Genomic DNA, 27330 nt, shown 5'->3' on the forward strand with positions numbered 1-27330 from the left:
AATTGGAATATTAAAATATAAAGTTTAGGGCAATCAGAACATAAGCCTGGCCTATTCAGTTTGTTGGTTGTTTGCTTGTCTGGTTGTTTGTTTGGGGTTGTCTTGTTGGATCCCCTGCTGTGCTGTCATGTCTTACATGATAGGTAGGCAGGTGCTGTTCCTTGGAGCATGTTACAGCCCCAAGCTCGGACTGAGCCTGAATTACCTTTTCTTCTATTTTCTGTCTCACTCGTCAACTGTTCCTATTATTTAAATTGACAGCCTAAGGAACAGACATTACATAATTCTTTCACAAGACACTGCCTATGGTTCACGGACACATTTTTCAAATGCCGTGACATGACTTTGATATGCTTTTGAAAAAATAACTTCCGTTCTCAGTAAGAATACATTTGAAGTGTGAAATGACTATCATCAGAGGCCACTTCTTTCTCAACCTGTCCCCACGCGCCCTTCCTCTGCACGTGGGTGTTTGGTGGGTTTCGTGCCATCTGTTTTTTATCTAATTCTGTTTCTCCCTCTCCCATTAACTGGATGCATAACTCTAATAATGATCTCTACGGGCAGTGAACACAATTGCTTAGCACTGAGAAAAAGCAGCAATCTGTTAGCAATTCTCTGGGTTTCCTAAGCTAGCCAGGAGTCTGTTGTGAGCAATCAGTATTTATTGTCGTGCAGTGTTTCGGAGGCTTTAGTATGTAGGTAGGTCCCAGAGTAAAGAGTCCTGATAAATTACTCTTTGGTTTGTTCCAGTACCAGGAACAAAACATGACATGGATCTTATTTCAAAGCTAATTTACTCTGTTGTCTGGATGTCTCTTCTGGGAGCCAACCCTTAGCCACCATGCTTTCCAGAATGAACAAGGGCCAAGTAAGATACCACTTTTGGGTGTTGTTATTGTTGCTTTTTAAAGGGTATTCTCTTTTATGTTTCACATAGATTTCTCCAGGGCCCTCTCAGAGTCTTATGAGAGAATCCTCGTGAGTATGGACAGGCTCTTGTGTTGACTTAATTTGTAAATTTAGATTGGTATGGTTTTTCCTTCTTAAACTTGCAAAAGAAAAACCAGGTCTTTGTTTTCACAGTAGAGGAAGATAAAGTCTTTTTTCTTCCCCCACACAGTTCAAGATATGACCTGACTGTGTATGGTGAAATGGTGATTGGATAAGACTGTGTCCCATGGAACATTCTAGTTCTCCCAGTCCTCTTTTCTGATTGCTTGATTAAAAGAATCCCCTTCTTGGTTAAAAAAAAAAAAAAAAAAAAAAAAAATTACATCAGGAAAAAAATGTATATAAAATATCAAATAGCAGTCTCCTAAAACAATGTGTCTATAATGGAATGAGATACATTTTTCAGCAAGTGTAAGGGGTCCCCTTTTGTTGTTGGTGGTGGTGGTCTTAGTTTTTTGAAATAGAGTTTCTCTGTGTAGCCTTGGCTGTCTTGGACTCACTTCGTAAACCAGAGATACATCTGCCTCTGCCTTCTGAGTGCTGGGATTGCAGGCATGCACCACTTCACTTGGTAGGGGGCTCACATCACTATGTCAGCATCATGAAGGAATTTATGTGATTCTTTGTAACAGTCCACCCATAGTTACTGCTCACAGACATCTTTCCCCACTTACAATCCTGTAACTGATTGCATTTGATCACTCGCATGAAAACATTTAGGAACTTCTTGGAAGGCAAGACTCTGAGTACTATGTCATCATCTACACTGAGGAGTGTGGCCCTCTGGGAGCAGGTACCAGATGCTGCTCACTGCCTCAGTGATGAGCTCATGCCGCCATCTAGTGGGATGTCCGTGCTATTGCAGTGGGAGAAGCAAAGTGGGGTCACTTCAAAGAGTAACTATGCTTTCTTCGCTTCACCTTTGAAAATGTTTTTACATGATTGAGTTTGAAAGAAGCCTAGACATATAGAAGAATTTAACACTCGATACTAACGTGGATATTTTGCCTGAAAGATATATTAACTCTAGGGGAGAAGCGTGAGACCAGCCGATCGCAGTGACTGCATATTAACTAAATGTGATGCTGAGTTGACTTCGACATTTAAGTGTGGTGATTTTTAAAGTATTTATTTTCTGCTTTTCATTTTTCTTCTTGCGATAAATCATTTTGTCTTGCCCTTTAAAAAATAATGTCATCATTTAAAAATGTCTTCATTCATTCTTTGAGCAATTCCTACAGTACGTTCTGATCATATTCACTGTCAGCTCTTCCCAGATCCACGCCTCTTTCCCCGCGCTTCCAACTTTGTGTCCTATTTACTTGTTTTAAAGTCTTCAATGCCAACTTGTGCTGTCCAAATATTTTTGGCTATGCAGCCTTCTCCTGCAACATGATCAGCGCACCAGGGGCTGAACTCTTATAGAGAGCTGACTCTCCCTCTTCCAGGAGGGGTTCATTGCCAGTAGCTCCTCAGCTAAGCGTGAGAGCTCACACGCTCCTTGCTCCCCTCCCTTTGTTAGGATTTGGTCTGGCTTGAGCCTGACCAGGTTTTGTGCATGCTGTCACAACCACTGTGAGTTCATAGGACACTTCCTCCTTGCAGTTGGCCTCCACCTCTGACTCTTAGATTCTTGGAACTGAAGAATGTTATTATTTTATTTACATAAATATTTATTTAGATAATAAATACTTTGATAATCATGAATTCACAGTTGGCGTTATTTAGGTAAGTAGGAACCCTCACTTGGTAGTTTTTATGACATCATTTGTCCTACCATTTCCCCAGAGTTCCTGATCTCACTCATAGACTTCTTCAACTTGCGTATGGTCCTTTTTCCTCAAGGATGTTTGGTGACTGAGTTCTGTGCTGGCCAAGGGTTGCTTCAAAGAGGCATGGCTTAGGACAGGACAGGGCTTGTCTGTGTTAGGTCACAGAGTTTAACATCCTGAGAGAGAACATGTACACTACAGTAGGATGCACAGAGAGAAATTACACTCAATGGCGTAACAGAGGAGGTTAAAAGATGCTATTTTAAAATACAACTTGAAAAGTTTGATGTTATTTATCACAAATCAATTTTGTGAAAAATTTGTCCAAATGTCAGCTTAATTCTCTGTTAGTAAGAAAAGTAAGTCCTTGAAAAAAATAATTTAAAAAGAAATACAATGTCAACTTTCCAGGGGATCCCCTGAACATGGTTGGTAATGTGCCTTTGCAAATTCTTTGCACTTTCAAATACTGAAATCATGGTCTGTGATTAAAATTTGACAGGAGAAGCAGATACAGACAGTGATGACGATGACGACGATGATGACTGTAAAAAGTCTTCCATGGATGAGGTGAGTTAATCTAGGTCTTCCAGCCACCAATTTGCCATTTTATGGTTATCTTATGATCCCCTTCTGCCATCTAGTGGCAACAAGAATAAGCACAGGACATTAGGTTGCCAGCTATTATTATTATTATTATTATTATTATTATTATTATTATTATTATTATTATTATTATTATCATTATCATTATCATCATCATCATTATCATTATCGTTTTGTTCTTGTTGTTATTTTAAGGCAATTAAATGATTTGTACAATGGTCTGAAATCCAGAGAAAATATAGACTTTTCAGGAATTCTCAGAGATGCCATAGTGACTCCATAGTTTCAGTTTTGTATCCAGTGGAGCGACATGTTGACATAAGCTTTCTAAGAGATACCACTGGTTCAAAGCAGTTAACTGCGCAGAACTCAAAAATAACTCAGGAACAGTCCAACAAGGACTGCAGAATTTTCTTTCAGTCATTATTGCAAACTTTATACTGGATCTGCATTCAGATATTTTTAGAGTCTTTGGTCTTGTGCTGAAATCCTTATAGTAAAGAAAAGTAACTGTTCTTTTCCTTTTCCTCACAAACATTCATTTCTTTATTGAAAGGTTTTCCTATTTACGTGGTTTTGTGATAGAATATCATCATTAGGTGACCCAGCCTGACCTCTAACTAAACTTTGTATTTGAGGCTAGCTTCAAACTCAAGATCCTCCCACCTCACCCTCTAGAATTCTGGATTTACAGGTGTGCATCACTATCCATGCCTCAAAAAACTATGATTTTGTTTGTTTTTTTAAGACAGGGTGTTTTGTGTAGTTTTGGGTGTCCTGGAACTAGCTCAGTAGACCAGGTTGGCCTTGAACTTCTGAACTCAGAGATCTATCTGCCTCTGCCTCCCAAGTCCTGGGATTAAAGCCTGTTGCCAGGATTAGTAAACTGTTCTTATTTGGCATTCTTTTCCTTGTAGTTATATGTTTTGATTGCAGTCTAAATTTTTGTGTATTTTATTTGTTTCTTCTGGGAATGGGTCTCACTATGTAGCCTAGGATAGCCTCAAACTCCTAGGCTCAAGCCATCCTTTCTCCTCAGCCTGTATGTAGCTAAGGCCATACACAGGAGCTACAGTGTCCAGCTTAGTTTAAAGTGTGCTTTGATATGTCCCCACTAGATGTAATCTTGATTTTCAGAATGAACACTGCTGTAATAACTGGTTCCGTTTGTCTGAGAGTGGCTTTGGGGTACACTTAGATCAGTTTGCAATTGTCTATTGTTAAATGAATATTTCCCAGTTGGCATTTAACCAGAATATTTCTGCTGGAATTTTCACAAAGAAACCTCATCTCTATGTGTTTTCTCTTCTAACCTAAAAACATATTAGAGACATCTGTAGAGGCCTGTCTCATACAAGTAATGGTTGTGGGTTTTCTTCATTAAAACTTGGGTTAAAGAATATGTAATTGTAGATAACAGCTACATTCATGTTAGATCTTACTGTTTAGCAGGCACTGTTCTGAGCTCACTTTTTTTTTTTTTTTTTTTTTTTGAGACAAGATTTCTCTGTGTAGCCCTGGCTGTCCTGGAACTCGATTTGTAAACTAGACTGGCCTCAAACTCAAAGATCTATCATCCTGACTCTGTCCCCTGAGTGCTAGGATTTGAGGCAGGCACCACCACACCCAGCTTTTTATCTTATTTTTAATAATTATAAAACCTTTACCTGCTATAGGACTGACTTGTACTCCTGCTTTTGCAGATGAGTACGCAGCAGTTAAGTCACTTGTCCAGTGTGGAACAGCTTCTGACTGGCTGTGGATTTAGTCAGACGGCCTTGCTCTGTCACCTACGCTGTTATTCTGTTGCTGTATGGCTCACCTTCCACACGGGAACCAGTGAGGGAGAAAGAATGCTTATCGGAAAATATAGGAGTTGTTTGCATAGCCCCTACTTCCTTCCACAAGGCCACCTTTGTCCTTTGTTGTATTTTTTTTCCAGTTCATACACTGTTTATGCACATAATAAACATTGTTCCGTGAGTTCTTGATTGGCTTACTCACTGTAGGCTTCCTCGGTGCTCTCTGCTATAGAGATCAGCAGTTCCTGTGGGCATCACCTTATTAATGCAGATTTTCATTCCTGATGCCTGATGCCTGATGCCTGAGGAGAGGGGTGAGGCCCTATGTCCCTATAAAGCAGTGCTTCTCAACCTTAATGCTGCGAGCCTTTAATACAGTTCCTCATGGTGTGGTGACCCCCAAACCATAAAATTATTTTTGTTGCTACTTCACAACTATAATTTTACTACTGTCGTGAATATTAATGTAAATATCTGTGTTTTCTGACCCCTGTGAAAAGGTCGAGACCCACAGGTTAAGAAGCACTGCTGCTAGAGGTGTCAGCCCCAGAGCACCCTGCCAGCTCTCACATTCATAAAGTAATCCTACACTGAGCATACATAATCTGAAAGTCTAGACTCTAAAATGTCCCAAACCCCAAAACTTTGAAGGGCTGACATGACACCACAGATAAAAAATATTCTGCACTATAAAATTTTAATTTCATGTTTAAAATTGCTACCTACTGGTCTCAATACTCAGCACTGGAAAAAAATGGCAGTGTATATGCCATGCAGGTGAGTTTTAAATAATTTCTTTTTGCTTAGACTTAAGTCTCATCCCAAAGTGTTTATATATAAACAAATATTGCAAAACCCAAACTCTAAAATGCACGTGCCACCAAGTGTTTGTGGTGAGGACCTGGTCTGCCGCAGTCCCTCTCTTGTGGTGGAGTTCTCTGCAGTTCTTTTCAGAACAGGAGGATTTTGTGCTTCTGTGAGTCATGTGACCATTTTCCTGAGCAGATAACTCTGGATACTATAATGCCGACTCTGGAAATGTTTATTATTTTTTATTCCTGCTTCCAGGGCACTGCTGGCAGCGAGGCTATGGCCACAGAAGAGATGTCTAACCTCGTGAACTATATTCAGCCTGTCAAGTTTGAGTCCTTTGAAACTTCGAAAAGTAAGCTTTCTGGCAGAGAAATCTCTCTTGTGGTCTAAATAGGAGGTAAACAGAATCTGGCAGAAGGATTCTGGCCACCTTGGATATTTGCATGGGTTCCGCCTGCTTGGTATCATTACAGAAATATAACTCTTTTTAAAGCTTTGATACTAGATATTATGTTCAGTATATTAGAAAACCATACAATATCATTTCATGACGTCCCACCACATATTTAATAATACTACAGATCATACATGGTTACTGGGAAGATACCAAGCCAGTGTCCAACTGATTGAAAATTTAACATTTCATTATGTTTTGCTCACAACCCTCGTGGGACCACTAGCAACATCATAACAAGGTTAAATATCTAAGCATTACAGAGGGAAAGATTTGGACAAGCTTGGAAACCCAAAATAGAGCCAACCCACCCAGATGCTATTTGTCCAGCTCTTTTCATGTGTTTAGGAGACTATGTGACTCTGTAGCTCACTTTGCACGACTTTTTGTTTTTCTTCACCCAACTATACATTTATATTAAATACAAAAAAAATTATCTTTCCATTACTTAATGGGGGGAAACCCCTTTTATGAATGTGGCCCTTATATTTATACAAAGTGTAAGGTAATATAAGTGAAAGAGCGTCCTTGAGGCTTCCTGGCTGCTTAAGTGAAATTTTAGTTAAATGCAACAGCTTCACTTTTTAAAATGTACATACACCCAACTTCAAGCTTCTATGTGCAGGCTTATTTATCCTTGTAAGCTACTGCTCTGAGTCTCCTAACTTAGTGGCACTTGGTGTCTCAAGACGTGCAAGGAATTTAAATTTCCCTACAGGTCATGTATATAAAGAATGCAGCATTTTCTGATACCATAATTACCGGTTCTTGTTACCCGAAGTTTTTCAGTATAAGCATTCCAAAGCAGTGGGTTTTCCTGCCCTTTGGCTTCACTTTCTGCGGCTCTGCTGCGTGATGCTCTTAGATGCACCGCAAGGCAGAGCAGTCGGAACCGGAAGTGCTCTGCAACCCAACGATGCCCCTGGATATTCGAATGCTTTCTCCTCGTGGTTCCTCTCACTTCATCATGCTAGAAATCTCAATGATCGTACTTTACCCATCGTGAAGACCCAATTGTAATTAAAAGTCATGATTAAAATAATTAGTCGCAAGAAAGTACATTAATGATGAACCAAAATAAAGGATTTGGGGGTTCCCTGAAAGCAAGGTAGGCAAGCGAGTGACGGACAGAGAGTCGTCAGTGATCAGGAGGAAAAACAAGGTCGTCGTTTTGAAAGTGAAGGAGTCAAAGAGGGAAAAACTTCCCAAAGATCACCGGTTATTTAAATGTAGAGCTGTTTACAGGCTGTGTATAGCACACACCTGAGTGCAGGGCATAGCCACTGGTCCTAAGGTCAGAAAATCACAAAATTGTCAGTCTTTCTAAACGGATACTACTTTGTTTTATCCCCTGTGCCCCCCACATCCCCTGCCAGAAGCTTGAATTCTGCTTTCAGCTTATTTTCCTAACAAGTTGACATTCAAAAATAGCTAGTTCTTTAACACGTTCGCCTCTTTGGCTGTCGTAGTCTACTATGAAAACGAGACTGGAACATCTGCAAGCCTCGCTCTCCTTTGATAGATCCTAATTCTGATGCCATAGTAGCTGTGACTTTAAGAGCTGACAACGTGGATATGAATAACAGGTGGTGTCAGCAGAGACATCCCCACAACATCTTCTGCAGATCCCCAAGAAGCAAATCTGGACAGGTTTAATACAAGACAGTTTTCCTTGTCGTATGACACCTGTTAATGAACTAATTCTGCCCTGCATAGGACATCTCACCCAAGCTATGAAATACTTGAAGAGGTAACTTGCAAGACTCAACTTATATTGCCGGCAAGTGGTTCATTGATAAAAAAAAAAAAAAAAAAAAAAAAAATCTAACATGCACACTGAATGTTAAGAATCAATTATCCTTCAATTCACAGAGCATTTATTTCTTTTATAATATTATAATTCATAACACTGAGTTTTTCTTTATTGCCCTACTTGTTGCTGTTGAACTCAGAAAGAAACAAAAGCTTTGAAATGTCTTCCTTCGTGGAAACCAAAGGACTCGAACAACTTACAAAGTCTCCAGTGGAATTTGTAGAGTATCCTTGATTTGATGAATGACTGTTGAACTCACCCATAAAGTCCTGGTCTGTGTGTTTGATAAGAAGAAAGATGCAAAGGAAGGTTCACATCTATAGCCTCAGTCTCAGGTGTCACATGCAATGTGGTCGATAGAGCCTGGTCTATAGAGAAACAAACTGCCTTTAGGGAGGCAGAGGCCCTGGCTGCAAAGCTGCCTTGTGCTGTCAACCTCTAAATCCTATTTTCCTCATCTTTCAATATAGGTAGTGCTACTAATATCATGATTTGCTGTTTGGTTGGGTATATAATATACGTAACACAAGTGTGTATACTTTATACACTGGCCTATGTACACTTTCTGTGTTTATAGTTATAAAGGAATATGAAGACCACTGGTATCTACACATAGAAAGAAACCCAGCTTAGCATCACACACACATGTGATTTATGTTCAACTAAAAAGTAGCAATGATCGTAATGATATGAGTGGAAGAATGCGGCAATGGTAGTTTCTAGTTTAGTGTTATCACCCATGAATCAAAATCAAAGGAACCTTCCTGTTATTTTTCATAAATAAGGATACAGTCTTAAAGAGTTCTATTTGATGAAGCAATCCCAAGAGTAAAATTCCTTTACATCTCATCAGTGGGGCTAAGACTATGGTTCAGCCAAGCATGAGGATTTGATTCTGAGGTCAGGGCCCTTGTTTTTAGAAAGCTGGCTATGGTGACATGCACCTATAATTACAATGAGGTAGAGACAAAAGGATCCCTGTAGCTCGCTGGCCAGGCAGTCAGGTCTGCTCGGGTAAGCTGTAGGCCTGTGAGAGACCCTGGCTCATAAAACAATGTAGATAGCTCCTTAAAGTCCAAGGATGACCTCTGGTACAACCTTATACATAAAAGTATACTTACACACACACACACACACACACACACACACACACACACATACACACACACCCATGCATGTGCATGTGCATGTGCTTATCAGTGAGAGAAGAGGCAACAACTGTGAACCCTATAATTAAAGTCACGCTATAAAATCATTGTCATTAGTATTCAGTACTGACTTTGTGATCTCCCTTTGTTAAATGCTTTATCTTACTTAATTCTTAAAGGAATCTTATGATGGTGGAATTGTTCAGTTACTGTATTGCTGAGGAAACTAAGAATAGAAAGGTGAATTAACTCACCCAAGATCACACAGCCAACAAGTTTCAATGTTTGTAAGACTCAAGTTTGTCTTGCCTGGCTCAGACCTTAACCAACATCTACCTTACTTGGTCATGAGTTTCAGTCTATCATGCTATAAAGAAAGACGACCAAAGTCTTGGCAAATAGCCTTCCCAGGGAAGATTAAGAAAATGAGGAAAGAGCATTTAAAAAACAGCATTGTGATTTCCACTGTCTGCTACTGCTACACACAGTGCCATCCTCTCTTGTGATTACTAGTGCAGCTCCTTGCAGTGCTTTTCATCACTGCAACACAGTCCCATAGACTTTAACTCAGACATTTTTGCCACCCTAAGACACTCACTGGTTTCCCAGAAGCAATGCTGCTTCTAAGAACCCATTTGTTCTGGTAACTTGTTCCCCGCCTGTTTCACCTAGCAATGCATTGTGCTCGTTACTGTCTACTGCATTTCCCCAGTAGGAGATAAGAAGGTAGCCTCACAGTGAATTATGATATTCACTGATCATTTTGAAATTGTATTCGCCACTTAACATGATGGTCCAGATACAACAAGATGCAACTTAGCAGGATATATCCCAAAGGAACACGCGTCGACTCATCCAACTACATGCCTCAGCTCTTCTGGAATGCTGGCTGTCAGATGGTGGCGCTCAACTTCCAGACAGTGGGTAAGTAACACAGAGCTCACTCCCATTGTCTGAGAGCTACCACAGTTCCACGTGTCCACCCACAATCATTGCCATGGGAACATGGGAGGTGGGAAGCCAGATTTGATTGAAAAACTAAACTTCAATGAAGGAGAATCAAAGAAGAAGAAAAAGGCTTGAATTTTGAAAATTGAGGTGTTGTATTGAATAACTTAGAAAAAAAGTTTTTATATCTAGGGATTTCATGCTCTTCAAGTAATTTTCCAAGCAGTATAAACTATTTTAGAGAAACTGAAAAGTCAAAAACATAAAGAAAGTGAGAAATCTGGTGTTGGGGAGAATGCTCAGTTGGTGAAGCCTGTACCTTGTAAGCATATGACACGAGGTCCCTCAGAACCCAAGTAAATATGCTCAGTGTGGTGGCAAGTGCTTGTCATCCCTCCTCCGGAGAGACAGACACATACAGACCCTTGGGTTTGCTGTAGAAGATCCTGTCTTGCAAGGTAGACATCTCATAAGGAGCAGCTGAGCTTGTCCTCTGCCCTCCACACACATGTGTACATATGTGTGGGCTTCTTTACAATCACGTGTACTAACACATACATAAACCTGCATGCGCGCACACACACACACACACACACATAAAGAAGGACCTACACACATAGACATACATGAGCAAGTAAGAGTGAGTGTGTGTGTGTGTGTGTGAAAGAGAGAGAGAGAGAGAGAGAGAGAGAGAGAGAGAGAGAGAGAGAGAGAGAGCGCAAAAGGAAGAAATCTTCCAGAAATGCTGCCTCATATTAGCTTGCTCGGTATTATGTACACATTTGTGCTTGTATTTGAGTGCACATGTGTGGAAATGCACACATGTACGTATACTGAAATGTGCTACAGAACACTGAATTTTAAAATTACACTTATTTCTGTGTGGTGGGGACTTGCATGCACATCAAAAGTGTGGGTGGGGTCAGAGTACAGCATACTAGTTCTCCCCTTCCACCATGTTAGTCCTGGAGACTAATCAGGTCCTCGCACAGCACAGCAAGCAACTTGACCTGCTCACCCATCTCACAGCCAGAAAACTGAGTTCTAGTAGCTGTTAAGAAGATTTCACAAGCCACTCTAAGCCTTTTTTCTGTCACTAAACAGATTTTTGTTTCTACTATCCACCAATGTTCTGAGATCAGTCTTAACATATAAATTATCAAACCCATTTCCCGGAGTTCTTTTTAAGGCTTTAAAATAAAGTAATATGCTAAATCATATAAAAGTTTCAATCACAAGGGGTTTGGCATATTTCAAAACTAACCATAAACCTTTTTGTGCTAGTTTATTCTCTCATCAATAATGTGAGGCATGAGGTGCCTCTGTTATTGGACACCTCAGTCAAACGCTATCATTAAATAACATGAACCACAAAGGCAGGCAAATGCACTCTGCTCTGTCTTAGTCTCGTCTCTTGGACTACTGTCCGTGTTGAACACTTGATTTGTTTCTTGGTCTTTGTGGTTTTGCTTCTCTGAACTGCCTGGTCCAACAGCAGGCTGACCATCAAGCCATCCTCACCACGGGACTATGCTAACAGATTCAGCATAGTGGTTTGTTTGTTTTTTTAAGAGTTAGAGAAAGTTTCACCCCAGGAGGCATGGTTGACTGGTGTCTTCTGCCTTTTAGCGTCACTCTGCATCTTTCCGCATCCCACTCATCTGCCTCCCTAGACACACGGTAACCTGTGGCTTCCAGTTTATTTTAGAAAACCTAAAATCTTGGATGTCTGCGCAAGTTAGTGTGTGTGTGTGTGTGTGTGTGTGTGTGTGTGTGTGTGTGTGTGTGTACGCACGCACGCACGCACGCACGCACGCACATGGAGGCCAGAGGACAGCTTTTATGGATCAGGTCTCTCCCTCTTCCACAAGTCCTGGGGATCAAATTCAGGTGGCTTGGTGGCACGTGTCTTTTACCTGCTGAACCATCTCACTGGCTCTAATGTGTTTCTTTTTGTTACTGTGTCCAATTAGTACTGTTTAGCAATGCAATTTCTCAAGCAATAGTAACTGTTTCAAGGATGAGAGGTCTGTTGTTACCTTTTAGGTTACTTAGTCCAATTTTAGTATCATAATTATAATAGTTTAAGAAAGCAGTAGAAAATTTTTAATTTATTTTCCCTGCTCTAAAAAGTGTTACGTAGAACCTTGAGATCATCCTGTTTTTACCTCCTATTTGGCCTCATTAGTTCAAATACATCACTTCATAGATGATTTTGAACAGCTTTCTTGGTGCCTTAGGAATTTAAAATCTTTGTTTGCTTTTTATTTTCATTATTTATGGTTTTGTGCTGTGAATCAAACCCAGTTTTGATTTGATCCATATTTGCCACATGCTAGGTACATACTCCACCACTGAGCTTCCAGGCCCTAATAGGTGTTTGTTTGTTTGTTTATTTTTTAAGCCCCAGCAGTTAGAGTAAATTGACATACACAGTGTAAAGACTGTTAAGAAAACTTTGACCAATAGCCTTTGTCCATTTGAAAAGACCGTGAATAATTCACACTGGCTGCAATTAATCACAGAAATGCATATTGAAAATGTCTTCCTGTTAATTAATAAACTAATAATTAGAGCACCTCTTAATAGCAAGCTGTGAAAAAATTATTCTTCAAAACAAAACCATAGAAAGGTTTATGTGAGTATAAATTAGTTTAAACTCTCTGGAGGGCATTTTACTATTTATTTATTTTAACTTTTTAACTATAATTCATTCGGGTTACATCCTGATGGTTATCCCCTTACTTGTATCTTGCCATTCCCACCATCCACTCTTTCGCCCTATACAACAGCAAAGCATTCTCTATCGTGCCTGCCATTTGACTCAACAATTCCCCTAACTCCTAACAAAGCCATTGCTAAATTTTCAAAAATTTCTCTACAGTGCCCACTGAATGCTGAAATGCTGAAAATTTCCTAAAAACATAAATGTGCCCAAAGAAGGGGCTGACTAAAATAATAAATTCAAATACATGTATTCAAAGGAAAAAAATCTTTATACAGTGGTTAAAATTAAGGCCCATAAGTGCTTGCTAAAATGGGTGTAATGTTTGTAAAAATGCATTTGAATAAACAAAACGGTAAACAGCCTATAAACCAGCTTGTTGTTAGCGTTCTCTCTGGATCTGGAGATTACAGCTCCCTTTTTTTTTTTTCATTTGTGTCTCTAAATTGTTACAGTGTATGGCTATTTCCTTGTAAAGACGTGAATAGTCGGGGAAGTGGGCTGTCGTACCGTACGGTCTTGTTCTGTGACCTCCAAAGCAAATGCATTCACCCCGGGGTGTCTTTGGCCGTCAGATCTAGCCATGCAGATTAACTCGGGCATGTACGAGTACAACGGAAAGAGCGGCTACCGGCTGAAGCCAGAGTTCATGAGGAGGCCGGACAAGCATTTTGACCCATTCACTGAAGGAATCGTAGATGGGATAGTGGCCAACACCTTATCGGTTAAGGTATGTACACTGCTACCCTTTACCACCCTCTGCCTCCACCCCCTAACCCTCAGCACCCAGGTCACAAGCTCATCCCTGAAAAAAAAAAAGCCTGAATATTACCTATTTTGCATACAGAAGTATCTTTGTCATTAAAAGTTTATGAAGGCTCTTTCATACGTATTTCCTTTTAAGGGACAAATGCTCATTAGAAATTAAGGATGGGAGTGACGTGAAAATCAGGATGGGAGTAAATGGAGCTAAAGAAGCAGATGAAGTGGAGGCTTCTCAGTGGCGGGTCCTGTCTTTGGGTGCAAGCATCCCACTGGGAAATGCACAGGGAAGCCAGCCACCTGCGTGGAGATCTTCCCATGTGTCTGCCCCAGTTCTCACCAATTCCAAGTATTAAATAGTGAACAAAAGCTTACAAGCTACCATAGCATGGCTTTTAACCTACCACGGTACTCAGGGATGGTAAAGTAAGTTTCATAATCTTAAAGCGTTGCTTTATTGGCAGGTATGGTGGTGCACGCCTTTAATCCCAGCATTTGGGAGGCAGAGGCAGGCAAATCTCTATGAGTTCGAGGCCAGCCTGGTCTACAAAGTGAGTCCAGAACAGCCAAGGCTACACAGAGAAACCCTGTCTCAAAAACAAAACAAAACAAAACAAAACAAAAGAGTTGCTTTATCTTATCCTAAAAATGAATGCCAGATCTTTTTACTCAATCTTTGAAATACATGTAACAACAGATTTTTAGCTATCCAGAAGTATTTTAATACCACGAGAAGGCTCTATTTTTTAAACATGATTTTTATTTTATGTGTATGAATGTTTTGTCTGCATATCTGTCTGTGCTCCACAGGCATACCTGGCGTCTGTGAAGGCCAGAGGAGGATATCAGACCTTCTAGGACTGGAGATAGAAATGGTTGTGAGCTGCCTTGTGGATGTTGGGAACTGTACCAGGGTCCTCTGGAAAAGCAGCTAGTATTTTTAATGGCCAAGCCATCTCTCCAGCTGTGGAAGGGCTGCACTTTTATAAAGAGCTTCTGCATGGATTCTGAAAGCATGTAGTTGTTGAAATTGGAATGTTATAAAAAGTAAAATTCTTCTTTTTCAACTCTCATTTACTTTGTGTTTCCAGGAATAACTGTATGACTAATAAACTTCCAACCTAACGTAAATGCATTTTCTAGCTAAACTTAACAAAGCCATGTGAAAAACTTGTTTATACACCCTTCTGACAGTTTACTATCTAATCCAAACACACACACACACACACACACACACACACACACACACACACACACACTATATTGTTGGTGATAAAACAACAGGGCACTGCAAGTGCCCCACCACTGATCTATATCCCAAGCACTTAGTTTTTGAGACAGCATCTCACTACATAGTCCAGGCTTGCCTTAAAGTCACGGTTTCTCCAACTCAGCCAATGTGCTGGGATGACAGCCTTCTGCATCCATATCCAGCATTTCTGGTGAGTCCCTAGTTGTCCTCAAAGTGAGCCACTTTATATTAAAGTTTCAAAAATTAAATGTTAGTAAAATGCTTTGTAATTTTATCGTTTGAAGTGATTTCAGATGACATAGAGCGAATTAAGTAAAAAATGGTGCTGCATGAATGTACTTATTTTAAGAAATTATTTTCAGTAAATGATGCTTAATTCTGTCAAGAATGGTTAAGATAAACTCATAAGCATCATGTAGTGACAGAATACAATTTTTTTTTAGCATTTCTATCAATTGCTTTAGCTGAGACAAACTAGTAGTAGCTTGACCTTGTTTAAATCCATCTTAGTTCCCATAGTCTTTTTGCTTATTGACTTTGTCTTGAAAAGTCTACTCTGAACAGTGAGAACAGTTATAAAACCATAACATAGATACAGGAAAGCTGGGGTGAAGGGAAAATAGTTGAGAGCCACAACCCAAAATTTACCCCGTAGCTTCTGTCCAAAATGCAGGCCCCTGAATAGAGTCCAACCTCCTTCCCTCATCACTACCAAACTCGGGGTCAGGCTTCCTGGCCCTGTGAGAGCTCTATGTAGTTCTTCTAGCCAAGACTTTCCAGTTCCACATCTGCAAGCTAATAACGGTGATGTGCCATCCCATCTGACTGACAAGAACACTGAGACTTAGTTAGGGCCGTTGCTACTTTCAGACTCTGCTTTTGATCAAACAACATGAGCCCTCAAAACTTCAGGGCATCCCTGGTGAGACTCACTTCACTTGAAAATCGCCAGCATGTCATACAAAGCCTGCTAGGAGGGAGAAGCCAAGTTAAACAGCAGTGATCCATAGCAGGTGTATGCTCACCAAGTTTATGACTGCCTTTACCCTTGCCCAGTTGGCCAGCTATACAATTGTGGCCCAACTTTGTCTAGCTCTGGAATTATTTGGCATTGTGGAATTTCAAATTTTAAACTACGTATTTACAAAACACCTGCCGCATCATCCTCTCTGTGCAGCCCAGTTGTGTACATCCAAGGGATCCATCAGCTGTCATGATGGTTAATGGAAGCAAAATGTCCTGGACTTTATTTCAGAAAGAGCAGCAGGAACAGGGGGTGATGGGCAGTCCCAGGAAGTGTGCATGCGTGTGTGCATGCGTGCGTGCGTGTGTGTGTGTGTGTGTGTGTGAGAGAGAGAGAGAGAGAGAGAGAGAGAGAGAGGAACAGGGACAGGACTCCCTAGATGATGTCTGGGCTAGACGTCTAGCACAATGGTGTTGAGAGCATAAGCAATGGGAGCTGAGGGAAACCAAAGACCCTGCAGATGTGGCCACAAGTCCTGAAGGAGTCAGGCAAGAGGTAACTTGGAAAGCTTTCTGACTTGGTCCTGGGCTGATGTGTCTGTTAATCTTTATGACCCAGATGTTAACAACTGGATTATAGATAAAGAAAGACATGGGGGATGCTATAGAAATATGTACTCTTAAAAATTTAAGACTAAATTTTACAGGATATTAATCCTGTAGTTAGAGAAAGGAAGCAGCCCACAATTGTCCAAATGACTAATGGGGTGAGGAGAGAAGTCATGATAACTTGGTGACTTATAAGGATGTTGTTAGTTTATTGCTTCCATATGACTCTACCAACTGGCTCCTAACCCCATTCTCAGTCTCCTGTACCACCTCTTTAAGCGGAAGAGGAATAATGGCTCTGGCTATTGTTTCATTTTTTTATTATTATTATTACTTCACACTCACAGGCTGCATTCAGCCTCCTTAGAGTTGTCTCCTGACTCTTTAACCATTTATTAAGACTTTCTGATACTTTCTAGATTATTTCAGGTCAGTTTCTTTCTGATAAGAAAGTTGGGACTTATGTGGAAGTGGATATGTTTGGTTTGCCTGTGGACACAAGGAGGAAGGCATGTAAAACCAAGACGTCCCAAGGAAATGCTGTAAACCCAGTCTGGGAAGAAGAGCCTATCGTGTTCAAAAAGGTGGGTCTTGGGCTTGCTGCAAGAGGCAGGTGTTTTCTGGGTGTTTTAAACATAGGAAAAATAAGCAAGTATTCAGTTGTGACTGAACAAAGCAGTTGTATTTTGAAGGCTATCATGAAGGTCTTAACTTTTTAATATTTAGCTTTATTTAATTGTATTAATGTCTAGCATGTGTGTAAGTCTGTGCCGCACATACAGGTGCCCACGGAGATCAGAAGGGCCAGGTGGGTCGCCTAGAACCGGAGTTATAGACTTTTGTAAGCTGCAATGTGGTTGCTGGGATCTGAACTTGGATCCTCTTTGAGAGCAACAAGTATTCTTAATCTAAGCCATCTCCACAGACCTTTACTTTTAGGTTTTATTCAAAATATCAGAGTAGCTGTGAAAACCTACATGCATAATGGTGGGACCCCCTGAGTTCACAGACGTGTCCTCTTTGATGATGTATGTGGAAAAAGAAATACCCCTTGGCGAGGTCCTCTGGAGCACAGTGGCACACGTGAATGCAGCCCTATTTCTGCTTCTGTCTCCTCTTACCTCATAGAGAGGCAGCTTAACATTTTTACCTAAATTAGCTCAGCAGGGCCAGCTTCTCTGATGCTTTTCAAGTACTTTCTGGGATTTGCTTACTCTTGAAACCAGCACCCTTCGTGTCCCCACAGGTAGTTTTGCCTTCCCTGGCTTGTTTGAGGATAGCTGCTTATGAAGAAGGAGGTAAATTTATTGGCCACCGCATCTTGCCCGTGCAGGCTATTCGGCCAGGTATGATAGCGTGACGACTTACGAACTGTGGCTTCTCTGTGATTGGGCTGTGTAAAAGAGGCTGTAAAATTGCTCAAATCGATCTGGTAGTTTTGCACTTTTGTCATGTTGTTGTGTTGGAAAAATCGACTTCGGCCATGATACTTGTGCATAACAAGCTGCCTGGAAACTCATGGGCAAGTGTTTGTGTTCCTGATTCGTGAGTCTTGTGGGTTAGCACAGTATATTAGCTTCTTTCTCACTACTATAATGAAAAATACTTTAGTCAGGCTGCTTTATAAAGAAAGGAAGTTTATATCACTCACAGTTTTGGGGGCTGTGAGGTCAAGATCTGATCATTTCATCAGCTTTCCTCCAGTAAAGACCTAGCAGTGGAGGCTTCCTAGAGGAAGTGGGGATGGAGATCACCTCACCAGACAGGAAACCAGAAAACCGGGTGGTAAAGCACAGGTCAGTTTTTTTAATGAGAATGTTTCTCAAGAACCATCTCTGGCAAGACCTAGTAGCATAGGCCTGTGACTCCAGCTGTACAGGAGGCAACAGCCTCCATCCATCATGGGAACCTGGGGGACAAAGCACATCAGCCACAGCGTACAGATTGGCTGGGTTAGCCTGAGCTCATGGGGGGGGCAGGTCATTGGCCTCAGCATAAAGATTGGTTGGGCTCACCTGAGCTCATGAGGGGATAAAATGCTCATCGGCCTCAGCATGAGGATTGGCTGGGATAGCCTAGGCTCATGGGGAACAAAGCACATCAGCAAGAGCATAAGAACTGGCTGGGCTAGCCTGAGCTCAGTGGCACGGTTGTGCCTTCGGGTTTATTTCTGTCCTATGTGTGTTCATGTTGGGGTGCATGCTGAAGTGGTGGTGGCACCCAACACAGGAACTCCTTTTGCTAACCCAGAGATATGTTAAAAGTGCCCAACTGTACATGTGCGTGTTCATTCTCTGCTTGCCCCAAAGCACTGATGTCCCACGGGCAAAGCAGATGCCCAGTCACAAAACCACATCAAGTATGGTTTATCGTAAGGGCTACATTTGGGTCAATAATTCAAGCTGGGATGTAACGTTTGCAGGGGGAAATGTGGTTAGAACAGAAAAGGTAAACAGAAAAACAAATCAGAAATGTTCAAACTGTGTGGTTAGGTTGAAGAAGAAGTGGCCTGTTTGTTGTGTGCCACAGGTGGGAATAGATGTAGCTAGCGTTCAAACAGGTGACACTCAATAGCACTGTCGCCCTGCAGGCTATCACTACATCTGCCTGAGAAATGAGAGAAACCAGCCCCTGATGCTGCCAGCTGTCTTTGTCTACATCGAAGTCAAAGACTATGTGCCAGACACTTATGCAGGTACACAGTGCCACTTGGGGCCATCTGCATTTTCATGGCCTGATAGAAGGCTGACTGGGCCAATGGTGGGACCCTGTTGGGTGGGCTCCTAAGCACAACATTGTGTGTGTGTGTAAGCTCAACGCCAGTTGTTTGAACCTTTCTTTGTACATTTAAGTTTTTTCCATTGAAATCCTAATGTTCCAGTGTTCAGTCTATTTCCCCACGGGCCATCTTATTCCCGTGGGTCCACCACTCCCCAGCTCCGGCTGCCCATTCCACAGTTGTTCATCTACGCCTGTACAATGAATTCGCCTTCAGCTAGTGGCAGATCTCTGATCAGTTCTATGCATGGAGTCACAGATTCACAGGAATTAACTTAACCAGAAGTCACAATTTTAAATTTATTTATTTACTTACTTACTTATTTATATTATCACGGATCCTGTCACAAACTTGGAACACATTTTTCTGTTCCAAAGGTAGCAGCTGTGACTCCCTCTGCCTGGCCATTGCCATGCAAATGAGATACAAATTGCCAAGTCTTTGGGTTGTTCCAGTAATCTGGAAGACAGACTGTGGGAGGAGTCTCTACTCATGAAACACATTGGACCAAATAATCCAAATATGGATGCCATTGCTGAATAGGCAAAACCTTCAAAAGGAAGGTGGGGACGATGCGGTTGGGGGCTTCTGACTTGAAAAGCTTATCATTTGGCTCTCAGACTTTGACTTCTTTGTTAAAGTTGTTTCAAAGTCCTGGCCCTTGTGAAATTTTAAAATGTAGCATCTCTGAGTGGAGAGTTCCAGGGTTGGTGGAAGAATAAATGATGCTACACGAACGAGTGGCTAGATGGGCGATAAATGGATGTGTATGTACGGGTGATGGGTTATACGCATGATGGCTCTTTGGATGGATGAAGGATAGGCAACTCCTCCAGGCACCCGGATCTAGAATGTCTCTCCCCTGTTTAGATGTCATTGAAGCTCTGTCAAACCCAATCCGATATGTCAATCTGATGGAGCAGAGAGCTAAGCAGCTGGCTGCACTGACGCTGGAGGATGAAGAGGAAGTAAAGAAGGAGGTAGGAATGGCTCCAATCTTAATGCATGACTGTAACTATCATGACTTCCACACCTACCTGCTGGCGTGGGCTGTACAACGTCACACCTCAGAGGCATGGCTTGCTAGCGCACACCTTCATGGAATTCAGCCTCAAGTCACGAGACTTTAGATGAGGCACCAAAATGTCCGCGTTTCTTTCTCTTTTTGCATTCTTAAGACCACACCTGGTCCTTAGCCCCCGTGTCTCTTCCCTTCTTACAGTGCTGTGCATTTATCTGAATGAGGTCACTCAAAGTAAGCAGCTGTAGTTTTCCCAGCAGAAAATTTCTGTCTAGGTCATGTTAGGCACTGGAGATTCTTACGCAGTAGCAAAGACCTTGTACTTCTGGTTCTAAACACGATGCTTCTAAAAGTCCTTTCTACTAACCATGGCAGCATCACTGAACTACAAAACATTTCCAGATTTTTGATAGGTTAATAAGTTACCTCCTTAGGATATGTCTAAATCTAAAGTTTCCCCTGGGTTCAGTTAACAAGCATTAATTATATAGCAGGTGAAAATGACATCATTCAAATTATATTCTCAATAACCTAAGCCCAGCCTGTGATGTTTATATTTGTCAAATACATAGATTATGGTTGGAAGGTTACATAGAGATTTGCTACATTTGCTTTCATGTCTTTCTTTTTCTCGTTTTCGTTCTTGCTTGTTTGTGGTTCTTATGTTTAGCAAGCATTTCACCGTCTAGGCCAGGATAGGGCTAGATTGTACATCCCTCTGCCTTTGTTTTCCAATACTGGAAATGACTTGTGTGTCCCTTATCACCTTTGTATTTTTGTCATTTTAAAAATTACTGACTTGGTTGTTGGTCAACAATATTGCCAAATAAAAACATAATCTCTACCCTAGACATGGGGTTATAACACTTAAAGGTATTTATCTAAAATTCAAATATAAAACATCAACAATAACAAAAAGAAACTTTTAAGTAATACATAAGCACTGTCAATCATTGACACACACAGTACTAGTTTGCTGTCTATGTATGTACTTTTGTTTACAATTTTAGTGAAAGTTCAAAGTCCAGAAACCTTAATGTAATTACAAAGATGCCAAATAAAATATCAATTCTTCTTATTTTTTACTTTTAAAATACACTTATAAAGGAAAAATGTGACTTAATATATTAGTTAGAATATATTCCATGCAGACCTTAAGGTCAATACTAAACTATTTCTGCATGACTGTTAGGCTGAGAATGGTGTGCCCAAAGCATGCGGGTAAAAGTTGTCATTACTATTTACACTTGTGTGTGCACACTCCTCCTGTCCCTCAGGGTGCTTGCAGAGCTCAGAGTTTGGTTTGTAGGAATCATTTCTCTTTCCATCATGTGGAATCTAAGGGTTTAAATTGAAGTTTTTAGGTGTTGTGACAAATGTCTTTACACATTGAGCCTGGTAGAAAACTTTTAATACGTAATGTACATTATAGACAAAAGCACAGCAGGAAAATGAGGACCACACCCCATAGGAAAGAATCGGTTGTGTCCTCCTAAGACTGGCCATTTGAGATGCCCTGCCAGGAGCCATTAGGGGTTAGGCTCTGGGCCAGATGCCAAGGAGTTAGGATCTGACAGTTGAGTGTGGGGAAGGCTTCTTAATTTTAATATTTTTTTTGTCTCTATGGTGATCTATTGCAGCATGTCAGAGGACCTGAAGAAAAGTAAATATAATGAGCATTGCTTATTTCCCATGTGCCTAGCATTGGATTGGGCCCTTTAATGTATTAACATATGTGTCATCTTGGTTGATTGGTTGGTTTTTTGTTGCCTGGGCAAATATTCTACATCCCAAGCTTTTTTTTTTTTTTTTTTTTTTTTTTTTTTTTTTTTTTTTTAACTATTTAGGGTGGCCTTGAACTCATTGTTCAGCTTGGACAGGTCAGTTGTCCCGTGATCCCTCTGCCTCAGCCTCTAAGTAACTTGGATTGTACGTAGGCGCTGCCAGGGCCACTTTCATTTATGTCTTAAGCTATCCATAATTTCAAATTGCCCCCCTTTTCACAGATGAGGAGATGTTGGCACTGGGGGATGAAACGTCTTGCCCAGAGCCATACGATTGGTAAGCAAATGAATTGGAATAAGCCTTCACTGTTCCTTATCTATGCCAGCACGCCTCTAATTTTTACATCCAGATTGGGGATATGATGGTAGCCTGCTGAGGCTGACTCGGTGGGCCTGGGTGTGGGCCTGAGACTCAGACTCTTAAGAAGCTCCACTGGCAGGGTCTTCTGGCCTCTGGAGCATACTTTGAGTAAAACACCTCTACACCACACCCATCACATAACGAAACTGTAATATTCCAGAAACTGTTAACAAGGAAGGAGCTCTTCATAATCTCCTAGACAGTGGGGTACCTGCATATATAAACATATCACAGTTGTTGCAACAGTGTGAACAAGACCTCCGCAAGCTCAAGGCAGGAAAAAGCCCTCAGCATAGGAGGAGGAGGTACATTCTGAGGTCCTGAGGACCTACATCAGTTGATAGCTGCTAGGGAAGGCAGAGTCACTTGTCTCTAAGGATGTGGCCCCTGCCGGATCCACCAAACTCCATGAGATGGCGTCATACTCAAAACTATATATGGGCAGCACAAATTGGACTCCCTGGATTTTAAAGACATGAAGGCTCATATTTGGGTGGATCAGGAAAAGGAGGGATATAGAGAAGGAGGAGTTGGGGCAGAGGAAGAGTGTGATCAAAATATATTCTGAGAAATTCTCAAAGAGTTAACAACATTTTTTTCTTAAATAAAAGAATGACACCATCATTTTCATCTCTCAGTTGCTTAGCTTTGACAATTACAAGACACTTTCTTTGAATGCCCCTCAGGCAATCATAGTAGTCCCTATTTTTAGAGGAGGAAATGATTGTTTGTAATTGTGGAGTGACTTGCCTAATTAAAGAACTATGGTCTCTGAAAACCAGACACTGCGAGAAGGCCGAACAGCCGCCGGAATTTAGGCAAGTCATCTGTTGGTTTGTTCCAGCTGTTTTCACAAATCTCTACATCTGTACTGAAATTTTTCAGTGGATTGCAATTCATGGCTTTGGGTTCATCCTCCTAAAAGCCAGGGATCATCACCCATGCCATTGCCCACAGCAGAAGGACAACAAAAACAGGGCTGTCAATTAGTGAAGCTTCCACCCTGCTCAGAGCTCACATTTTAATGTGTATAAAAATCACCCACAGATCAGGATATAAGGCCAATTCATTAAGTCTTGTACAGTCATAAAATTCTGCATTTATAAAAACCTTCCAGGTTTTGAGTAGCAACACTCACAGTGTTTAGCATGTGTCAGAATCCACCCGGTGACTTCTTCCAGCACCCATGCGTGGTCCGCATGTGGAGCAGTTGGTTTGGAGTATACCCAGGAGTCTGTGTTTCTAAGGATCTGAAGTGATGCTGATGCTGGCCTAGGGACCACACATTGAAAACCACTGCTTTGGAGTCCTGTATCCTCACCCCAAAATGTGTGGCTCTCCCCAGATAAATCCCATTCATCCCATCTCCTCCAAAAAAAAAAAAAAAAAAAAAGAGCTTAGTCACAGAAACCCGGGAAGGCCTCCTGGAGGAACTCTTCCCCTACCTAGTACTGTCCAGTCCCAGCCTGTGCAAAGCAAGTCATCTTACTCTCAAAGCTCCACCCCTACAGAATGGGTGCAACGGGTGTTTAGACTACTTTTTAGAAGACGAAGCCCATATACCTCCTTTACTTCAAACTCCAGCGCTTCTGACTTATTTGTAAACTTTATAAAAACATTTCTAATGAAGGTGCTGGGAACTCCAGGGCCCAGTCAGCCCTGTGTTCTGCCCCGTGCATTCAACCAACTGCAGATTGTGAGCTTTTAAATATATTGCCTCTGTAATAGGCATGCAGATCTTTTTCTGATAACTCTCCTTACACAGTACAGAACAACAGATGTTTATATAGCAATGATCTAAAAGTATGTTGAGTTTGTGCATAGAGTCTATAAACATTTCACACACTTATTATTATTATTATTGTTATTGTTATTATTATTATTATTATTATTATTATTATTAATTCACATTGCATCCTGCCTGTAATCTCCTCACTCTTATCTTCCTGTTCCAAGCCTCCCTTCCTTTTCTGCTCTATTCCCCTCCCCCAGACCTCTGACAGGTGGGGTCCTCCTGCCCTACCATCTGACCACAGCCTATCAGGTCTCAACTGGACAGCCTGCTTCCCCTTCCTCTGTGCTCCCACAGGGCCTCTCCTGCCCTCAACCCCACTCCCACACACATTTTTATAGAGTCTTTAAAGCCTATGGCTTTTCTGCTTTTCTTCACATTGATAACGACACACATAAAATAGCCAGCAGGGCCACGTTCATTCACACTCTAATAGTTTTCTAATCCATCCAGTCATGATGAGGAGTCAGATGTAGAAAAAGAAGCCGCTTCATTCTTTCCATTCATGAATTTTTCCATTCATCATTCAAACACATGTTTCTGTTCTCAGCATAAGATTTAAGTGGTACTGCAGTTTCAGGACTTTGTCAGTGAAGTGTACCTACTGTTTATGTGCCAGCAGGAAACTGAATGTGGACTTATTGCTTGCTTCCTTCCTTCCTTCTCTCCTTCCTTCCTTCTTTCCCTCTTTCCTTCCTTCCCTCAGTAAATGTGTTTTAATACTATATGTCAGTTACTATGCTTGAATATGCATATATGTATATATATTTATATATTATATATAACATATATATATACACCTCAAATCTTATATACATATGTATGTGTATGGATATATATTTATATACACACCACCTAAGAAAAATCATGTTCTGTCTCCCTCACTTCTGAAGAAGAAAGTGACATTAATAAAAGTTCACACATTAAACTTGGAGCCATCTCCTGGTCCAACATGTGGCAGGAACGCTAGGTTTATTTAGATGATGGTGCAGCCCTGATGTGTGAAGAGTCATTTGGATGAAAGAACTTGCCGGGCTTCGTTGGCTGCAAAAGATTCCAAACTAATTTTACATGTTCGATATTCACTAAGACATTTGAAGAGTGCAGCTAGAGATGGGCTCAGTGGTTAAGACACCTGCTACTCTTGCAAAGGACCCAAGTTCAGTTCCCAGCACCCACATGGGGTCTCAAATCCATCTGTAACTTCAATTCCAAGTGATCCAATGCCCTCATCTGCCCTCTAAAGGCACTGGGCACACATACAGTGCACATGACTCCACACAGGAAAAATACTCATGTATGTTAGTAGATAAATAAATCTTTAAAAAGAAGGCAAAAAACTAAAGGCAGAAGGTGAATTCATTCAACCACTTAGAGCCTTTGCTCTTCATTCATCCTACTAGACTCTTCGGGAACTTTCAAACACACATAAAACTTGAAATAATTATAAAACTGATGATCTTATCTCAGTCTATATTAAATCCAGATTTTCATTTTATCGCATATAAATTTCTCTATCCACTTACCACCCTATTTTTATTTTTTTAAAGTGCATTTCAAAGCAGGCTGCAAATGCCAGTGTGTTCCACCCCTGTGCATGCTGAAATGCACAGTCAGAGTGCATTCTATGGAAAGGCACAGTCAGGGTGTGTTCTGTGGAAAGGCACAGTCAGGGTGCGTTCTGTGGAAAGGCACAGTCAGGGTGTGTTCTTCAGGACTGAGTCTGAAAGTCTTAGGAACAGGGCAGGTGCAGTAGCTAAGTTAATTCAGCTAGTGGAAAGTCTAGCTACAAACTAGCTATATGTTTTAGGGAGCTGTTTCCAGTGAAATACTGCCTCTAACCAAGCCACAATCACTGCCCACATTTGTCTTCAGCAGGCTGCGTTGTATACCCTGAAATCACAAATCTCCTTCATGATATTATGGGAAATGGCTAACCTCCCCCTTACCCATCAGGGGCCAGGTCAACATGCTGTCATCCTAACCAGCCACATGGAAGGGGCAGAGTACTTTCATTTTGTTTTTTACATTTGTTTATTTATTTACTTAGCATGTGCTGGGGGGGCGCGTGGTGGTGGTGGTGTGTGTGTGTGCGTGTGCATATGTGAATGTGCACAGTACACATGTGTAGGTAGAGAGGACAGCTTCTGGGTTTGTTCTTGCCTTCCAACAAGCATCCCCAGGGCTCAAGTTGAGGTCATCTCCCTTGTTGGCGAGCACTTTCTTCACTCACTGAGCCATCTCACCAGCCCAGGACTCAGGAAAACTGGTATCCTCAAAGAACCAGTCACATCTGATAGTTGAAAGACATTTTCATTTCATGATAAACGTTCTACATTCTTCTCAATATATGTATTCTCTGCTATTTGACTATCAGAGCCAAAATCTCCATTTCCCAGGCACAAGTCTTTTCCATTTGTACATCTTACTGTAAGGGTTCCCGTCTACAAAACCTGGAAGAATGACTATTAACTTATCTACTCACTGGTTTACACCAGAGGTATATTTTCAAGAAATTTGTGTCAACTTTAACTCTAGAGATGTAACTTTTAAATATGAAATCTTAGCTTTTAAAGGTAATTTTGGGCTTTATGTAAAAATAAAACACATTGCAGTAATTCCATATGAACACTAGGGGGCAGAGGGTAAAAGGAAAAAAATCTAGTAAAAGCAACTGAAGTTCCACCTTATGACCATTTCTTCATTGAAATTCATGTAATTGGATCCCTGTGGTCTTCCAATTACATTTATGAAAATGTAATTTGGGTACTTTTATTTCTGTCATAATGTTGCAAGAAAATATTTTTTCCTTGTTTTGTTGAAAAACATAAAAATGCCCATTGTGGAAAGGCCTGAGAAGAAACAGTTTAAAAAAAATGGTTCTTTTGAGCTACACCCAGAATTTGGGTTTTACATTTAAGATCACACATCAATCTGGTGGGATTGGCTTAACTTTTCAATCATATCAAAAA

General features: G+C 41.0%; 1 protein-coding gene across 2 annotated transcripts in view; it reads left to right on the forward strand.

The window, feature by feature from the left end:
- Positions 1–27330, forward strand: part of Plcb1 (phospholipase C beta 1) — a 690315-nt gene that overhangs the window by 543252 nt on the left and 119733 nt on the right. For both annotated transcript variants that reach the window (XM_051144700.1, XM_051144701.1), the window contains exons 15-23: positions 3229–3296; positions 6203–6299; positions 8354–8438; positions 10162–10286; positions 13611–13765; positions 17041–17205; positions 17868–17967; positions 19212–19316; positions 20271–20380. In XM_051144700.1, coding sequence (XP_051000657.1) covers positions 3229–3296; positions 6203–6299; positions 8354–8438; positions 10162–10286; positions 13611–13765; positions 17041–17205; positions 17868–17967; positions 19212–19316; positions 20271–20380 — 1010 coding nt within the window. The remainder of the gene's footprint in view (positions 1–3228; positions 3297–6202; positions 6300–8353; positions 8439–10161; positions 10287–13610; positions 13766–17040; positions 17206–17867; positions 17968–19211; positions 19317–20270; positions 20381–27330) is intronic.

The sequence above is a fragment of the Acomys russatus genome, chromosome 4 (genome assembly GCF_903995435.1).
Source record: "Acomys russatus chromosome 4, mAcoRus1.1, whole genome shotgun sequence".
Classification (NCBI taxonomy): Eukaryota; Metazoa; Chordata; class Mammalia; order Rodentia; family Muridae; genus Acomys; species Acomys russatus.